We start from the raw sequence: 15,637 nt of genomic DNA, 5'->3' as shown, positions 1-15,637 counted from the left end.
AACTAGTAAGTGAACAAAACTTTAGGTTGTAGTAGATGTAGTAAGCAGAATAATGGTTCTCCCAAAGAGGTTCCTGTACTACTTCTCAGAACCCGGGACTATGATCCCTTAAAGGCAAAAAGGATATACAGGTGTGGTTAAGATAAAGCTCTTCAGATCGGGACATTATCCTGGATTGTCCTGACAGAGGCCAGCATAATCACCAGCGTCCTTCTAAGGGAAGGTAGGGAGTCAGAGAAGGAAATGTTCAATGAAGCGGAGAGATTGATTTGAAGATGCTACACTGCCGGCGTTGAACAGGGAGGAAGGGCCCATGAACCAAGGAATGCAGGCTCGAAAAGGCAAGGGGAGGGATTCTCCTAGCGCCTCCAGAAGGACACCTTGCAGACACCTTGGTTTTGGCCCATTGAAACCCATTTTAGACTTTTGACTTTTTGAATTGCAAGAGCATAAATTTGTACTGTTCTAATTCACTAAATTTGTGTAACTTGTTAACAGCAGAAATAGAAAAAGATGACAATTGTTTCTTATCTCTGGGATTCAAGGTGAACTGAAACTGTATGTGGTTTTAGTTCAAGAATCCCAGTAAAGAGGGAAGAAAACTAACCTTTGGTGACACTATGTGTCTGGTACTGCTTAAGTGCCTTGTGTGATTCATCAACTAAGTCTCATAACAATTCCAGGAGACAAGCATTACTTTCTCCTATTTTTTTTTTTTCAGGGAGGTTAAGTAACTGACTGAAAGTTAAGGGCAGAGCCAGGAAGGAGACCAAGATCGGCCTGACTCCAAAGTCTATGTTCGCTCACGTGAGCACATACTGTCGAACAACACTTTCCAGGATGATTACAAAAGTTTCCCAATTCCTTGTATTTATTATATTAGGCCCCAGGCTAAGTTATTTGTAAATTCTATTGGCACAAATGATACAAACTGTAATAGAGGTTATTGTTCATTTTGGACTTATCAATTAAACAAACGCCTTTTGGTTTATTCACTGCATGTAGTTATTTCCCCCAAAAGGCATTGTTTACTCCTGCCTTGTGCTTGGCTCTGGATGTCCAAGGTCTTCAGCAGATGAAGACATTAGTCTCAACTCTTGCTTAGTCTAACATTTTCATTTTCAAAATGCCAGCGGTAAATCAAGTTGAGAGCCAGATACCCAGTCAAAAATTGATTTAGCAAGGCACTGTAACTCACCAGTTTTAATCCTGCTTTTTTGCCTCATACTGTAATCTTTTTAGCAATTGACAAAGCTAAGGATACACACACACACACACACACACACACACACACACACACACTCCCCCTCTTTCTTTCTCTCCCTTTCTCTGAAAGGGTTAGTTAGCTAGCTTAATTAGGCAGGTTTAGGTTAGGAATAAAAAGGGGCCTATGGGGGAAGGAATACATAATGGAGACTTGAAGATGCCAGGGTATTTATCTTATTTATACAGAGAGTAGAGAAATGGAATAGGCAAATAGAAATATATCTGACCCCTGCAATTAAAGACAGCCATAAACCAAAAGGCATCTCAGGTCTGAGCCATTAGAGTTACCGTAAGTTAGGCCAAAAGTAGCCCTGACCTGAGTAGCTGGGAGGGCCATGAGATAAGGCTTTCTCTGCCAACACAACTGGGAGAGCTATAAGATAAATCAACAGTGACTCCAACCAACAAGGTAAGGGGGAGAGAAGGTGGGGGAACCACGTGGGCTTTGAGCTTTGAAAACTAACTCTATGTAGCACAATGACCAATAAGAAGGAGCCAGGTTCAGACAAAGAACTGCAGCCTATTTAATGCCTCAAGACAAAGAAAGCAGTGGTCACCCTTCTCAGGGGCCCCTCTGTCCATCCAGGAGGGCCAAAGTCTTAGGCTTAGGATTTAGAATTAGGTTTTAGAGGTAGCGTCTGCCTGCAATAAAGTTTCTGTACTTTTCACCTATCACCTTTCATCCGTGGCTTCATTCTTCAAAACCACTGAGACAAGAACCCGGGAACTCAGGGATTCCAGTTCAATTTTCGCGTTTCATCTCTCTCTATCTCTGACACTACACTTGGAAGAAAATATTTATAGATAAATGCAGACATTTAAGACACAAGAAATCAAGCAGCAGAGATTTAAAAAATTATGTTTCTCACTAGCTAATGGACTTTTCCTCAAATATGTTTTTCTTCAAAGATAAAAATCATATTAGATATAATAATCTTATGTTGACTCTTACTTGGGATTTAAAAAGTTAAAGCCATATCTTCATAAAACAAGTAGTTTACTTGAGGGAGAGACTATTTTTTTATTCAAATTCAAAGCTCTCAAGCATCCCATATGTGCTCAGGAAATGATGATTAAATTGAATTCTGTAACCTACTCATACAGTCAAGGAAATAATGGTGAGCATTTCTAGGAGAGAAGATCATGAGTTCATTTATTAGATTTTCTTTCTTGGGAACTAGCATATAAATTCTTAAATGATTTGAACAACTCTTTTTTTTTCTTTAAGGGAACTAACTGTGAAACAATCAGTGAACAGAAATGTGAACGGTCCCAACAGCTACACTGGGTAAGTGTCTTCATAGTGATGTTAGAGTCATGAACTTTAGCGCTCCAACTCCTAAGCCTGTGTGCTATTATGTCACGTGCCCGCCATGTCTGAAATGGCTCTCTGCTATGTTAATATCTTAATAATGTGGTTTTAGGGAAGAGTATCTGATGTAACCGTATCAGAAAAGCTGGATTCTGGCTTCCTCCAGTGGAGGCATGCTCCCCTGAATCTCTCTTACATGTGAGAGAGCACGCCCTAAACTGTAGTGCCTGATAGAATGTGAGATAACATCATCACTGCTTCTTATCTCATGACCAGTTGTCTGCAGTGAAACTGCTAAAAACCATCCATTCTACCTCCACCTGCTAGGGGATGACTTCCCTTGTGTTGTGTGTCCTGTTCTATGCCCCCTTAGAAGTTGCTTGATGGTTTGCTTCACACTGCCACATTATCACTGCAAAACTTAAGTCAGTGATGTGTAGACTGCTGAAAAGGAGATACAACTGAACCAAGTACTGCCACTCAAGTTTGCCCAAGTCACCTAATGTCTTTGATTTAATCTTAAAACTACATTTCACTTTAAGAGGCTGGTGGATCGGTAATCACCAAGATCATAGCTTTAACACAGGGTAGATAGTCCCCCCTTTTATTCTTTTTACATAATACACATAGGTGGGAGGATGGATAGAACACTCAAAATAAAAATAGGATCAGAAAGTAATTTCTTATAATCCATTCTGCCTTGCTTTTTATTTTTTAATTTTTAAAAAATCTTTTATTTGGAAATAATCTCAAACTTAGAGAAGATGCAAAAAAAAAAAAAGCTTTACAGTGGGGCCTTGACTTACGAGTGTCCTGACTAATGAGTTTTTCGAGATATGAGCCGTCTCTCTGCCGATTTTTTGCTTTGAGTTGCGAGCTAAAATTCGGGTTACGAGCCAGCTTCAGATACCCCACCGCTAGTTGGCGCAGCAAACATCACAGTGAACGCCACAACATCAGCCCAGCATCACGTGTCTCACTCGTTCACAATTGATTTGACATACGAGTAATTTGAGTTACAAGCTCCGTCACGGAACGAATTAAACTTGTAAGTCAAGGCCCCACTGTACTTGATTTTTAAAAGGGACACTCTCTTCCTGGAGGGTATTTGGGGGGGGGGAAAGGGGGGAATGTAGCCCCAGGCTATAGATTAAGGAAGGCAATGAGCCAGATTCTTATGCTTTCCAATTTATGAAAAGAAAACAATAAAAGCATGCTACAGTTTTACATGTCTGTATTTTAAAGCAAATTTTCTTTGCATCTCCTCTTCTATGTTTCTCTTCTGAATTGTACTTAACATAAATTGTAGAAAGAATAAAGATGAGATTATTCTCCAGAGATGATGATTTTTCCTGTGAGAATTAAAAATATGTTGATTAGAAGAAAATATAGTTGGTAAAAAAAGAATTAGTCATTATATAGAATTTTTCTCTCCCTGTATGATGACATTTGTCTTGATCGTTGATCTATTGTGCATCATTGCAATCATCGTTCTCAGGTCTTAAATGATTTCTCTTTTACTGAGCACTCTGTACTTTCTTAGGAATTTTAAGAGAAAGAAGTTTGTTTTCTATTGGTTAACTCTGGCTTTTTCTCATTTTGTTTCAAACTTTCTTCTACTGAGACCCCAAATAATGTTTGGTTTTCATTTGTAAAAGTCTTAAAGGAGCCAACTTTTATGATATGATACTATTTGCTATATATTTCCTTTTTGTCTTTCTTGTTAGTTCATGCACATACAACTGTGTTGTCTTTAGTTTCTCTGGTTTGCACTAAGGAAGCTTGAGTTTTATCCTATTGTATTGTAAATTTTTGTGTCACTTTGATGGGAAAATTTCAGAGGTAGTTTCCATGGAAAGACTTTCATAATAAATTTGGTTTATATGTTTACTGTTTATATATTCTTGAACTTTAAAGACTAGATTTTTAGTTGTCAATTCAATGACACAAAGCACCACCAATGATATCCATATCAAACCATTCATGCCAATAAAGTGGGAGGCAGTTTTCAGACAGTATAGCAGATTTTCATCTTTTGTGGTCATTGCAGCTTAATTAAGGAATACTTGACCGTTTCCAATGTGCGAAATCTGTGCCAGGCACTTTGGAGGATACAAAGATGAGCAAGATGTGTAGCCTAGGGCCTTGCAGAGTTTACAAAGATATAAGTATTCAAAGGTATAAATTTAATATCAAAAGTACCAATCGAAAGAGCAGTGCTGGGATCCAATATAAAACACTACTCAATTATTGAAGGTCAAAAATTCAACCTTAAACAAGAAATTCATTATTTTGCTCTAAAATGTGAAGCATTCAGGGTAATTAAACAAGTAAATCAAGAGTAGTTTTCCCACAATAAAACTTTGATTCAATAATGTAAGGAGATTGTAATATCATTCCAACTTAATTCTGATAACTCCAACTTGAAATATTAGGATGCCTGAAGTACTAGAGTCATTTTTTGAATTACTGGGACACTTAACATTTCACAGTAATTTAAATAATATAAACTCTAAATTGTGGTGCAAACTGATGCTTTAAAATGAAATAAATGATAAGTAGCCTTAATAGGAGGATGAAGAAAAGTTACCAAGATTGAACACAAATGCACACTAATGTGATCGTAGTGTGCGTTTTATTTTTTGTTCGGTGGGGATAATAAAGAAAACTTGGTATTTTTATGTATGCTTAGCCTTCAGAATTGCGGTTGATTAATCAATCATATTTGCAGATGCCTTAGCTGCTTTGACACCATCTCCTGACCCATGATGCTTGGCTTCCCTGAAGGAGGCAGAACATTAGTGGGATGTTCTGGGCACCTTTGGTTCTTCCTTCCCTTCACCTTTTCTTTCTTTGAAGGCACACTTGGTAGCAGGGAGCCATCCTGCCTGGTATTGGTCTTCCCTTAGTTTCCTATGATACACCAGGCCCATTCTAAGCCCTTTCTGTGTATTAACTTATTTAAGCCTCACCTCAATGACTTTATTAACCCCCTCATTTAACAGTTAAAGAAATTGAGGGCAGAGAGGGGTTAAATAACTTGCTCAACATACCTAGATAGTCAGTGTAGCTGTGGCTCAAACATAGGCAGGCTGCCTCTGCTATTAACTTTGCACTCTGGTGAGTAATTGTTGAATGAATGAAAAGCATTTTCTTTCCAAATCTATTCGAAAATGCCATAGCTGAGATAACTTCTTCAATTGCCTTCTTAACTCCAATCTCTGTTCCCTCTAGTCAGCATTAAATCCCACATCCAGAGTGATATTTCAAGCTTTTTGTTATGCTTTTATTACTGCCCTCAGGTTTGCTGAAATACACCAATGCACCCAAAATATTTATTCATATATTTCACACATGTATACGTTTTAATCTTTTAAAGTGCCTCTCTTTTCTTGTGTACATGTATTCTCTGTGAATGGAAAACTGGAAGAAACTATAAATATTTTTCCAGTGAAATATTTTGGCATGCTGCTTTTCTTCTTATTGCAGGTTGCATAATTTCAAATTTGATGCCTCACATTACCTTTGAGAATACGTGTTACTTTTACTTATTTATCAATAATGGCAATAAAAAAAATCTCTTATTCTCTTCTGGGGAATTCTGTACTTTCCTTCAGCCCTTTCTTCAATTCCCGAGGGAAAGATAGGTTCGGAAAGAATACTGGCAGGCTCATTAGGATTATATTGCATTGTCGTCTTAATAAATGACTGCATAAAGGCTTATACTGTTGCTACCAGCAGTCTACATCTACACAAAAAGAGATGCCTTCTTGAGTTTCCAATGACACATTAAGATCTAAACATAATCCCTAAATTTGATGAAGGTTATAAAAGGTAGAACCCCTATCAAAAACCTGTTTATTTTTGGTAAAAAAAAAAAAAGAACATTAGGAAGATATATTTAATTTTGACTAGAGAGGTACTGCCCTCTAATATTTAAATTTCTAATTCTGGTTATAATATATATTTGTCTTGTCATATTTAAAATAATGTTCTAATGCTGTCATTCATATCAATGGAAATGAAAAAGATTGTGGTTTAAGAACCTATTGACTGTTAATTACACACATATGTTAGGGATTTTTAATCTAATTTTTTCAATAAAATTCAGTCAAAATTATAATTAGGGATTTTGATTTTAAAAGAAATATAAACTAGATGTGGACACTCTGAATATTTGCTATGGCAGATCCATAATATGATAAAAAAAATGAAGAACTCTGGTGCAAATCAAGAATTACACGGTTCAACAGTAGTACAAACAAGTTAAGGCAATCAGTGAAGAACTACTTAACAATGTCCATGGGCTAGATTCTGGGGGATTTGTTATAATGAGCATGTAGAGCCTCTATAACCTTCCAACAACCTCTAGCTCTGTTTGACTGGTAGAGCGTGGAAGTAAAATAGCTCAGTGGGGACAAAAAGAATCTAAACCCTTAACTCTCTTTTATTCACCTTCATCCCTTTATTTTTTTGAACAAATTGAATTATAAGCAGAAGGATATAGGATTCCACAGGCATAACGACTTGGAAGTTGGAGGATTCTGGATTGGGTCATTGTTGGCTTTCTGTACTTTACTCTGTGTGACCCAGGAAGCTGAAAGTTGCCTTTGAGTTTGTGACCAAGGTCAGACATTTTAACTGTTTTTGCTCTCTACATGCAACTGTGCAGAGAGGGGAGTTCGAGACTCGGGGAATTGCTATTAAACGGGACATTTTCTTAGCATCAGATGGCAAACTGAAGCTTTTGTCATCAAGGAATTGAAATTAGTTGGTTGGTAGTAGAAACAAAAGGAGGATTACTACCAATATTAGCAGTTGGGAAGTTACTTCTTGAGACATTTTAAAAAAGGACATCCAATAAGCAAGTGAATGCACGTTCTCTGAAATATACCATCAGTTGAAATATAAAAGTGTTAAATGGCTGAGCATTAAATTTAAATGATGAAGAAGAAAGATGTGCTCAAGGCACTTGTCTTGACTCAGGGAGAAAAGATTGCAGGTCATTGAAGTTTAGAGAAGGTTATCAAGAGGAATAAAAAAAAAGACACTTTTCATCATGATGACCCAAAAGATCAATAAGTACATATCTAATTTTAAAATCCTCACATGTAACTATTTTGAATATCACTGATGTGTTCTGGAAATTAAAATCAAGCAAAAATAAAAGGAAGACACAAAATATTCATGCACACATATTTGCATAGCTCTTAAAAGCAGTCTTTAAAAAAAAATTCTCTCTCTCCTCATGGCTGTCCCACAGCAGGTTCTCAGTAGGTATTTGTGACATTGAATTGAATTCTATCATTGAACACCAAAGTATGTGGTGTGTCTGTTTTTTCATTTGTGCCTTGCCCTGGCTCTGCGAAGCAGTGGTGTGTGTGAGGGGGGAGATAACTGAACAGAGGCCACCTGCCAAGTTCCGGCAGTGTGAGGCTTTGGATTAAAATACCTGACTGCTCTGAGCCTTAGTTTACTCATCTATAAAACAGGGATATAGCGAACATGTGGGCATTAAGGTTGCTGTGAGGGTTCAATGAGATAATACACCTGAAGCACTTGGCAGCGTGTCTGGAACAAAGTGATGCCCAGTAAAGGTTTCTGTGATGAGGCTTTCACCGATGCTGCTGTTTGAAGTAACAGGGGGTTAAATGAGTCTCTGAATCACCCATCAAATTAGCACCAGGAGGTTTCTATTCTTAAGTTTATGCTCTTTTCAGAAAAAAGGAATATCATAAAGCAATGTTTTAATTACAGCATCTTTTAAATGGTCTTTCAGAATGTATATAATATGTTGCTTTATGTTGACTGATTTTTGGATCATGTAATTATAGGAACAAATAATTATTCATCCCTCATTTTAAAGGTGTATTTGGCTGACAACTTTTATTTTTATGGGCCATTAAAACATTACTGTCCAATCATCCTAAGAATATTGGCTTCGTTGAACTGGGTAAATACTAATTTTAAAGACTCAAGAGAAAGACTTATTAGGAAGACGTGTACATCAGAGTTTCAAATAGAAGCCACATTTTCTTGATATTTTAAAAAGCACAGTTACCAGTTTTGGGGAAAGCTCTGCCAAAGAAGACCATCACCAGCTTCCAAAAAACTAGCATCAGAAAATATCTATGAAAATATACAGTTCACCAAAGTCCATAAAAACAGATCTCCTGGTATGTTACCAAAAATAGGAGCATCTCGAATGCTTCTAATGGAGATTAGTTTTAGCTACACATTGAGTGGAAGAAGAGGACAAAGAATATTGTGAAGGATCAAGTGGAGGAGACAAGGAAATTAAGCTTCGCTGGGGTCTGATTAATGACAATATGTGAATCTTTTGCCTCATATTGTGCATAGTTCTGAGGTTTAAAAATATATTTATCTATGTTTTAATGCCTGTGCCTTGAACATCTAATCAATATCTGCCTCTGCTCCTCTTTCTTATTGAGCTTAATCTCACACTATAGACTGATCATCATCAAGGAATTGCTACATTACGTAAAGCCGGCAGGAAGGCATGGTGTTTTTCTGAAAGTGTGAAATTATGATGCTTTCTTCTTATTTTTCTATAAGCCAAAGATAACCTAAGTAGATTTTGTATAAAATCATACACTCTTCCCTGAAAACCTGGACAAGAAAATATGCACCTCTTTCTGTTTCCTGTGCCGGCATTAGTGAGTCTAATAGATTCACTGTCTGATTCTGAATAGAAATCTTTGAACCTTTGGCTTTCTCTCCTTTGGCATCCAATTAATTGGAAAGTCCTGGTAATTCTCCCTCTGCCGTGCGAGCTGACACCTTGAAGCGGTTCTTCAACATCATCACCTCCTTCAGGAAGCTCTGCTGGACCCCGCTCCCAGTTGGCCCTCTCTCTTATATTTCCATCAGACGTTTATCACTGAACTTGCCATGTTGTGTTATAATTATTGCCGATAATATTCTCCCAGGGCAACGATTCTCAAATTTTGTCACATATTGGAATCATAAATTCATAAATACTTAATTAAAAACCAAGTCAATCAGAATCTCTGGGGAGGGGAGACCCAGGCAAAGTATTTGTAAAAGCAGCACTTGTCAAATTTGAATGTGCATACAGTTCACCTGGGGCTCTTGTTGAAATGCAGCTTCTCAGGTGGGGCCCAAGAATCTGCATCTCTAATGAGTGCCCAGGTGACATAGATGCTGCTTATGGTAAATCAGCATCCAAATATTCATGTATTTTAGAAAAAAATCACATTCCTTATCTGTATCTGTATCTATCTATCTTAAGCTCACAAACTCTTACCCAGTACAGGACCACTTCTTCCTACCTGGTTACCCCTACCTGCCACCACCATTCTAGGTGAGTCAGGTGTTGAAATGTTCCCATATGTCAGAGTTTGGGTTGTCAATATCTCAGCTGTTCGCAGGAAGGGCCTCCCTACCTAACCTGCAGAGTCCATGTTTGTTTCTCTGTTCATCTTATGGCCATGAGTGAAATGCTGAGGAGTATTAAGTCAAGAAAAGGAGGAAGGTCTTACTGCTCTCGCTTGCGCTTCAAGTTTAAAGTATGATCTTGTCTATTCACTTTACTGTCATCCAGCCTCCAACTCTGTCTTCTCCTGCTTCTTGGATGCTCATGTGACCCTATCTTTTTTTCTCTTTGGACTCTCGACAGCCCTTTGCTCCCACACCAATTCTCAAATTTTCCTTGCTTCACAATTGTCACTGTCATCTCTATTGACTTAAACCCAGAATAACTGGAACCAATGAACACAAATACAAATATAAAAAAGTGTTTATCGTGTAAAAACACTTTTCTTCTACTTTAAGTGTTATTTGCTCAACTGCACTACTTTTCCTCAGTTAACGCTTCTATCCATTACCTGTACTATTCATCTTTTCAGTTTTAGGCCTCAAGAAGAGGCTCTAAGTAACTATTTTTTACTAGGGATAAGGTTCAGTTAGCCTTTGTATACCTTTACATGGGAATCTGACTATTGTCTAATGGTTCCCAGAGTGTTCACTGAGGTACCCTGGGGTGTAGCAATGAACTCACTGTGGCACCAGAAAAATATTTAAAAATTTCCAGGGAAATAATGCAACAAACCCTTGAGCTCTGTCAGACATCTTGTGAAGTACTAGCTCAGAGTAGTTCACAGTTTCAACAGTAGGTGGTGCTACATTTCTTTTGATGATGTTACGTATTTATGAAGCTGGCTTGCCCCCAGCACCTGGCAGAAGGCAGGTATATGCAAAAATCAATATGGAAAAGGAAATGTCCAGTCTGAGAAGTTGTGCAGTGCCTGGAAGGCACACACCTTCCATTAGTAAGTAACTGTGATTATTTAAGAATGAAATACAATTTTTTTTTTCTGTTAACTGATGCGTATTTTTGTCAAACAGTTATTTGTTTTTAGAACATAAATACTTAGTAAATTGTTTGGACCTAACTATTTCTTTTGACCTAAGGACACCGTGAAAAAAATGATTGAGACATTAAGGACATTGTGAATTGAGAAAATTTGGAAACTTTGCTATCGCCTGATCTTGAAAAAGAATTTTGTTTTCAAAAGCTTCTTGACCCTATGGATCTGGATAATCTCATCTGTTTCTGTTTTATTCCATATTTATTAAAAGTGGACCAACTTGTTGCCATATGAGGAACCCAACCCGTTTTTATTTTATTTTATTTATTTATTTTTGTCTATTTTTTTTTTTTTATTGTGGCACGAAGCACATTATAGTCTTCCTTTTGTCTATTGATGATACATAACTCCAAAGACAGATTCGGGAAAACGCCCTATGAATAGTGCACGATTTCCTCTCACACACATCAGATGAAGTAAGGCTGCCCACTACTCAATCCCCGCCCTTGACTTTCTTCTCCAGCTAGTGCTCTCTTCTGTGTTACAGCTTCCAGGAGGCGGGGGAGGGGCAGGCAAAGGCGAGGCAGGGAAATTTATCTTGCTGCTAATAAAATATCCCAATCCAACCAATCAGATTGAAGCTGTGACTGTGAAGGGATTTCGCCTCTCTCCTTTACATTTCCCACCCACTGAGAGATCCATCAGTTACCTCATTTTACCTTTGCAATGATATAAAAATCAACATTCCACTTTGATGCATTATCAATAAATGTAATAGAGAGCATACAGTGGGTTTTTCACCAATAATAACAACTTCTTTATGCCCCTACTATGTGCCAGCCACTAGTTCTCATCTCGCTTAAACTACGCAGCAACTCCAGGAAGCAAGGCATTGCTGTTTTCTAGATGAGAAGCCGAAGCCGGGAAGGTAAATCACCGGCCCTGGGCCACAGCTCACGGCTTTTCCCGGGGGCAATACTACTTCCCGCAATTATAATCCTAGAGCAGATTCCTAGGCGGTTTTGTTCACTGCTGCTCCTAGTGTCCTGAAATAGCCTGCCTTTCTTTAAAAATACATGGTATTTTTGTTGTACAAGGGCATCACCATTTGAGAGGAAAAAGCAGAAAAGAAAAAGAGGAGGGTCAATTAGACAAAGTACTTGAAAAAACTTCTATGAACAGTAGTTATTTGTATTCTAGAAAGTGCTTTAAAGATGATAGGATTATTAATGTTTCTACAACCATTACCCTATTAATGCAGCGCTATTCAAATTTCACAAAAGAAACGGAGAAGTACAGGCACGCGGACTGTCTTCAGCAGTCGCACAGCGTGTGAATTTCACAGCAAATACAAGGCTAGGCCCTTGGGGATCTGTGTTGATGTTCACCCCTTCACCGAATACTTCCTCTCCTACTTTATTCCATATTAATAATTCACTTCATTGGAACTAAGCCTGGTTACCTCAGCCCAAGCCATGGCTGGCTCTCCCTCACTGATAGTGGTAAATACTTAAAGAGACTGCTCTGCACATGGTTATTCAGGGCTATTTGACAACAGATTGAAGTGTGACCACGCAGCCCTTGGAATCTGCAAAATTTATGCAATTTGCAGACGCTACTATTGATGTCTGAAATCGTAGCTGCAATCATAAACGAAGACGTTTATCATCTGTTACACGTTCATCCCCAGTTTGTTTATGTACAGGACGTGTGATGATGATTTTTCTTATCAACACCATATGATGAAACACAGAACTCACAAAGTTCAAACCCTTACCCCTGGCTTTTTATTTTTCACATCTTTACAGTATGCAGATATTCTGCAACACGAATGGAGCTGATGATAAAATGTCAGGGAAACTCAGGCTGACAGCGTAACCAAGCTGTTTCCCTGACTCAGCGCCAGCCCTGGCTCGGGGCGATCAGAAGCGATGCCTCCTCATCCCACTTTCTGGAGTCAATAAAATGGTCAGATGATATTTGGAAATAGCACCTCCCCATAACCATTTGTCTCCTCTGTGAACCTCACCACGGCTAAACCACAAGTCTTTGAAATGCCTAGTTCTTGCCAATTAGCTGAGACAAGACAAACCGGCAGCAGCAGTCCCAACAGCCAACCGAAGGCAGTGGAGGGTTTTGAGGGCAAAGGGCTCCATTAGGTCGGAGAATGGCCGGCACTGTAGGTACCAGAGTTAAGAAATAGTTAACTTGAACCCGGCCAAAGGACAAAAGCTCAGAATGTTTGCTTTCAGACTGAGAAAAAGGGACCTGCCTTTCCTTACGGCTTAATCGCTCTGTTCCTATTTTAATACCTCCTGCTTCATAGAATAAGCTGGGCCATATTTTTCCAGCTAAAGTAAAAATTAAAGGATTTATGATAATCCTGTGCGGATGGTTGTGGGCGTTTCATTTCCCACCGGGGCATTTCTCTCTCTTTGTAAGAGTGCTAACATTTCTCAGCTTCTTGCCACAGTCCTCTACCTGAAACGACTCGAGTGGGAAAAGAACTCTTACCAGATAAGCAACAGTTCTTACTGCGTTGGGGACTAGTGCACATCCTCCCCGTCTGTCTGCTAGCAGTAACTTCTTCAGGCTTTTAAAACCACAATGTCAGAGCACCCCATGGAATCCTACCTTGCCTACATACTGATTACCGGATCCCGTGTATTCCTCCAGGAGAAAGAACTGATTCCACATCCAGCTCCTTTTCGAACGGTTCAGCTCATGCCTGCTGTTTCCAGAGAGCTCCAGGGCCCTTTTCTTTGCTGGGAAACCACTAGTCCTCTTAGATAACGGAGTTGAGAAAGTTGGGTAGGGCTGACCGACCCAAAAGAGTAGCAAGAAGTACCGGTAAGTTCTCATTCTGACGACAGGGTCCAGGCTCTGGGCAGCGGGGCGCCTCTCCTTGAAGCTCCTTTTGTTCACTGCACTGTATTCAGCATCATTCCTCCTTTCTTCCTGAACGTTCTTTGTGTGCCTCTCAGAGGCTATCTGGAAAGAATAATAACATATCAAGTGTTTTTAGAGATGCTTAAAATTCAGTGTTAGAGTAAATAAGCTCTGGCAAAAGAAGACAGACATTTAAATAGCAAGACAACAAGAATAAGTTGGCTATCAGTTTTGAAATGAGGAAAAATGGTCCTTTAGATGTGCTAAATGGAAGGCACAGGGCCAGTAGGAAGCTGCTTGTTTTCCTTTCTCCTCTTCTATCACTTAAAAATCCTATTTTAAGTGATAGCGTTGCTGTAGGTCAACCTGCCAGAGTGGCTGATTTCCGTACTCTGGGTACCTGGGCTGAGATCTAGTGAGAAGAAATGAGTTTGTGTTTCTGATTCTACAGGGTGTCCCCCCAAAATGTATACACACTTTAATGGCCGATGGCTCAATTTTGAAAATGGAATGTATTTTATTAAACACCGCCTTTATAATTATTCAAAATGTGTGTGTTCATTTTTTGGGACACCATATATTTGCATATTTATCCTCATGAACAAGTCTAAGGCAAAGAATATTACAGACAGTTTCAATTCAATGGAGAGTGGATAGTGTTGAAATTTTTCTAGAATGTAGTGAGTGCCTGTGATGTGTGGACATGTCCAGGTAGAGCCTGTTTTGCAGTCTCTTGGCTTTGGAGATGAGCTGATAGAACAGTCTGGGCCAAATAAGTTTGAAAAGGCCATGCACCTTCTCTTCAGAGTGTAATGGTGATGATAAGCCTATATTTAATTCAATATTTCCCACATTTAACCAGGAAGGTGCATAGAAGAAGTAACAGGAGAGCCTAGGCTGGGCTGCTTTGGCTCACTGAGAAGTCAGAGCAAAGAGGACCTTGGAGACAGGTTTAAGGGGGTTAGCCCGGTCTGAGCTGCTGCTGCCCATTGCTCCCCTAGTTACAAGTCTTATGGGGTCCCTTAGAGGAAAGATGTGGGGAAGGGAATGGTGCGGGCATGTTCCCCTGGGGGAGAGTGTGTGCTGGGTCCTTCATCCTGAGCATATCCATCTCTCTCTTGCAGGTGGAATCTTAGGGGAGGTCTCAGGGGAGGGGCTCAATAAAATTTTTATCAGCTTTCTAAATGTGCTTTTTCAGGGTTGTGGTCTCCACTGACTGATTGGCTGGTGCCAGAGCAGGGGGCATTAGTCATTGCAGTTGGTCCTGAGGCAGCCACAGAGACACTTTTCTGATCTTGCTGCTTTTCTGGGTCTGGAGCTGAAATACAACTGAGGCCTAGATGTTATCTTTTTGGCTTTAAAGTCAATCTTCAGCCCTAGCCAGTTTGGCTCAGTAGATAGAGCGTCCACCTGCAGACCAAAGGGTCCCAGGTTCCATTCCGGTCAAGGGCACATACCTTGGTCACAAGCTCCTCCCCGGCCCAGGCTCTAGTCAGGGCGCATGCAGGAGGCAACCAATCGATGTGTTTCTCTCACATCGATGTTTCTCTCTGTCTTTCCCTCTCTCTTCCACTCTCTCTAAAAGACTCATGGAAAAATGTCCTCAGGTGAGGATTAACAAAAAACAAAACAAAAGTCAATATTCATTCCTTAAGGCTTTCCAGTGATATGCAGTGTTCAGGCATATCTCTCTTAGGCATGATGTTCCAGCCAAAGTCGTGGCTAATAAAACCGCAATTGGAAGTTGGTCTTATTGAATTCATGCAAAGAAGTGTATTGCCATGAAAATAATAATACTCACTCATTAAGAGTTGCCAAA

General features: G+C 39.3%; 1 protein-coding gene across 1 annotated transcript in view; it reads right to left on the bottom strand.

Moving 5' to 3' along the window:
- The window catches only part of CDH6 (cadherin 6, type 2, K-cadherin (fetal kidney)), a 49,979-nt gene extending 36,063 nt beyond the window's left edge, over nt 1–13,916 (bottom strand). Inside the window, exon 1 of the mRNA XM_005857885.2 lies at nt 13,564–13,916. Coding sequence (XP_005857947.1) covers nt 13,564–13,791 — 228 coding nt within the window. The 5' untranslated portion in view covers nt 13,792–13,916. The remainder of the gene's footprint in view (nt 1–13,563) is intronic.
- Between the last annotated feature and the right edge of the window lie 1,721 nt (nt 13,917–15,637).

This window comes from Myotis brandtii, unplaced genomic scaffold, assembly GCF_000412655.1.
Source record: "Myotis brandtii unplaced genomic scaffold, ASM41265v1 scaffold115, whole genome shotgun sequence".
In the NCBI taxonomy this organism is placed as follows: domain Eukaryota; kingdom Metazoa; phylum Chordata; class Mammalia; order Chiroptera; family Vespertilionidae; genus Myotis; species Myotis brandtii.
Note: the sequence above shows the minus strand (reverse complement) of the source record. Positions and strands in the feature narration are given on the sequence as shown.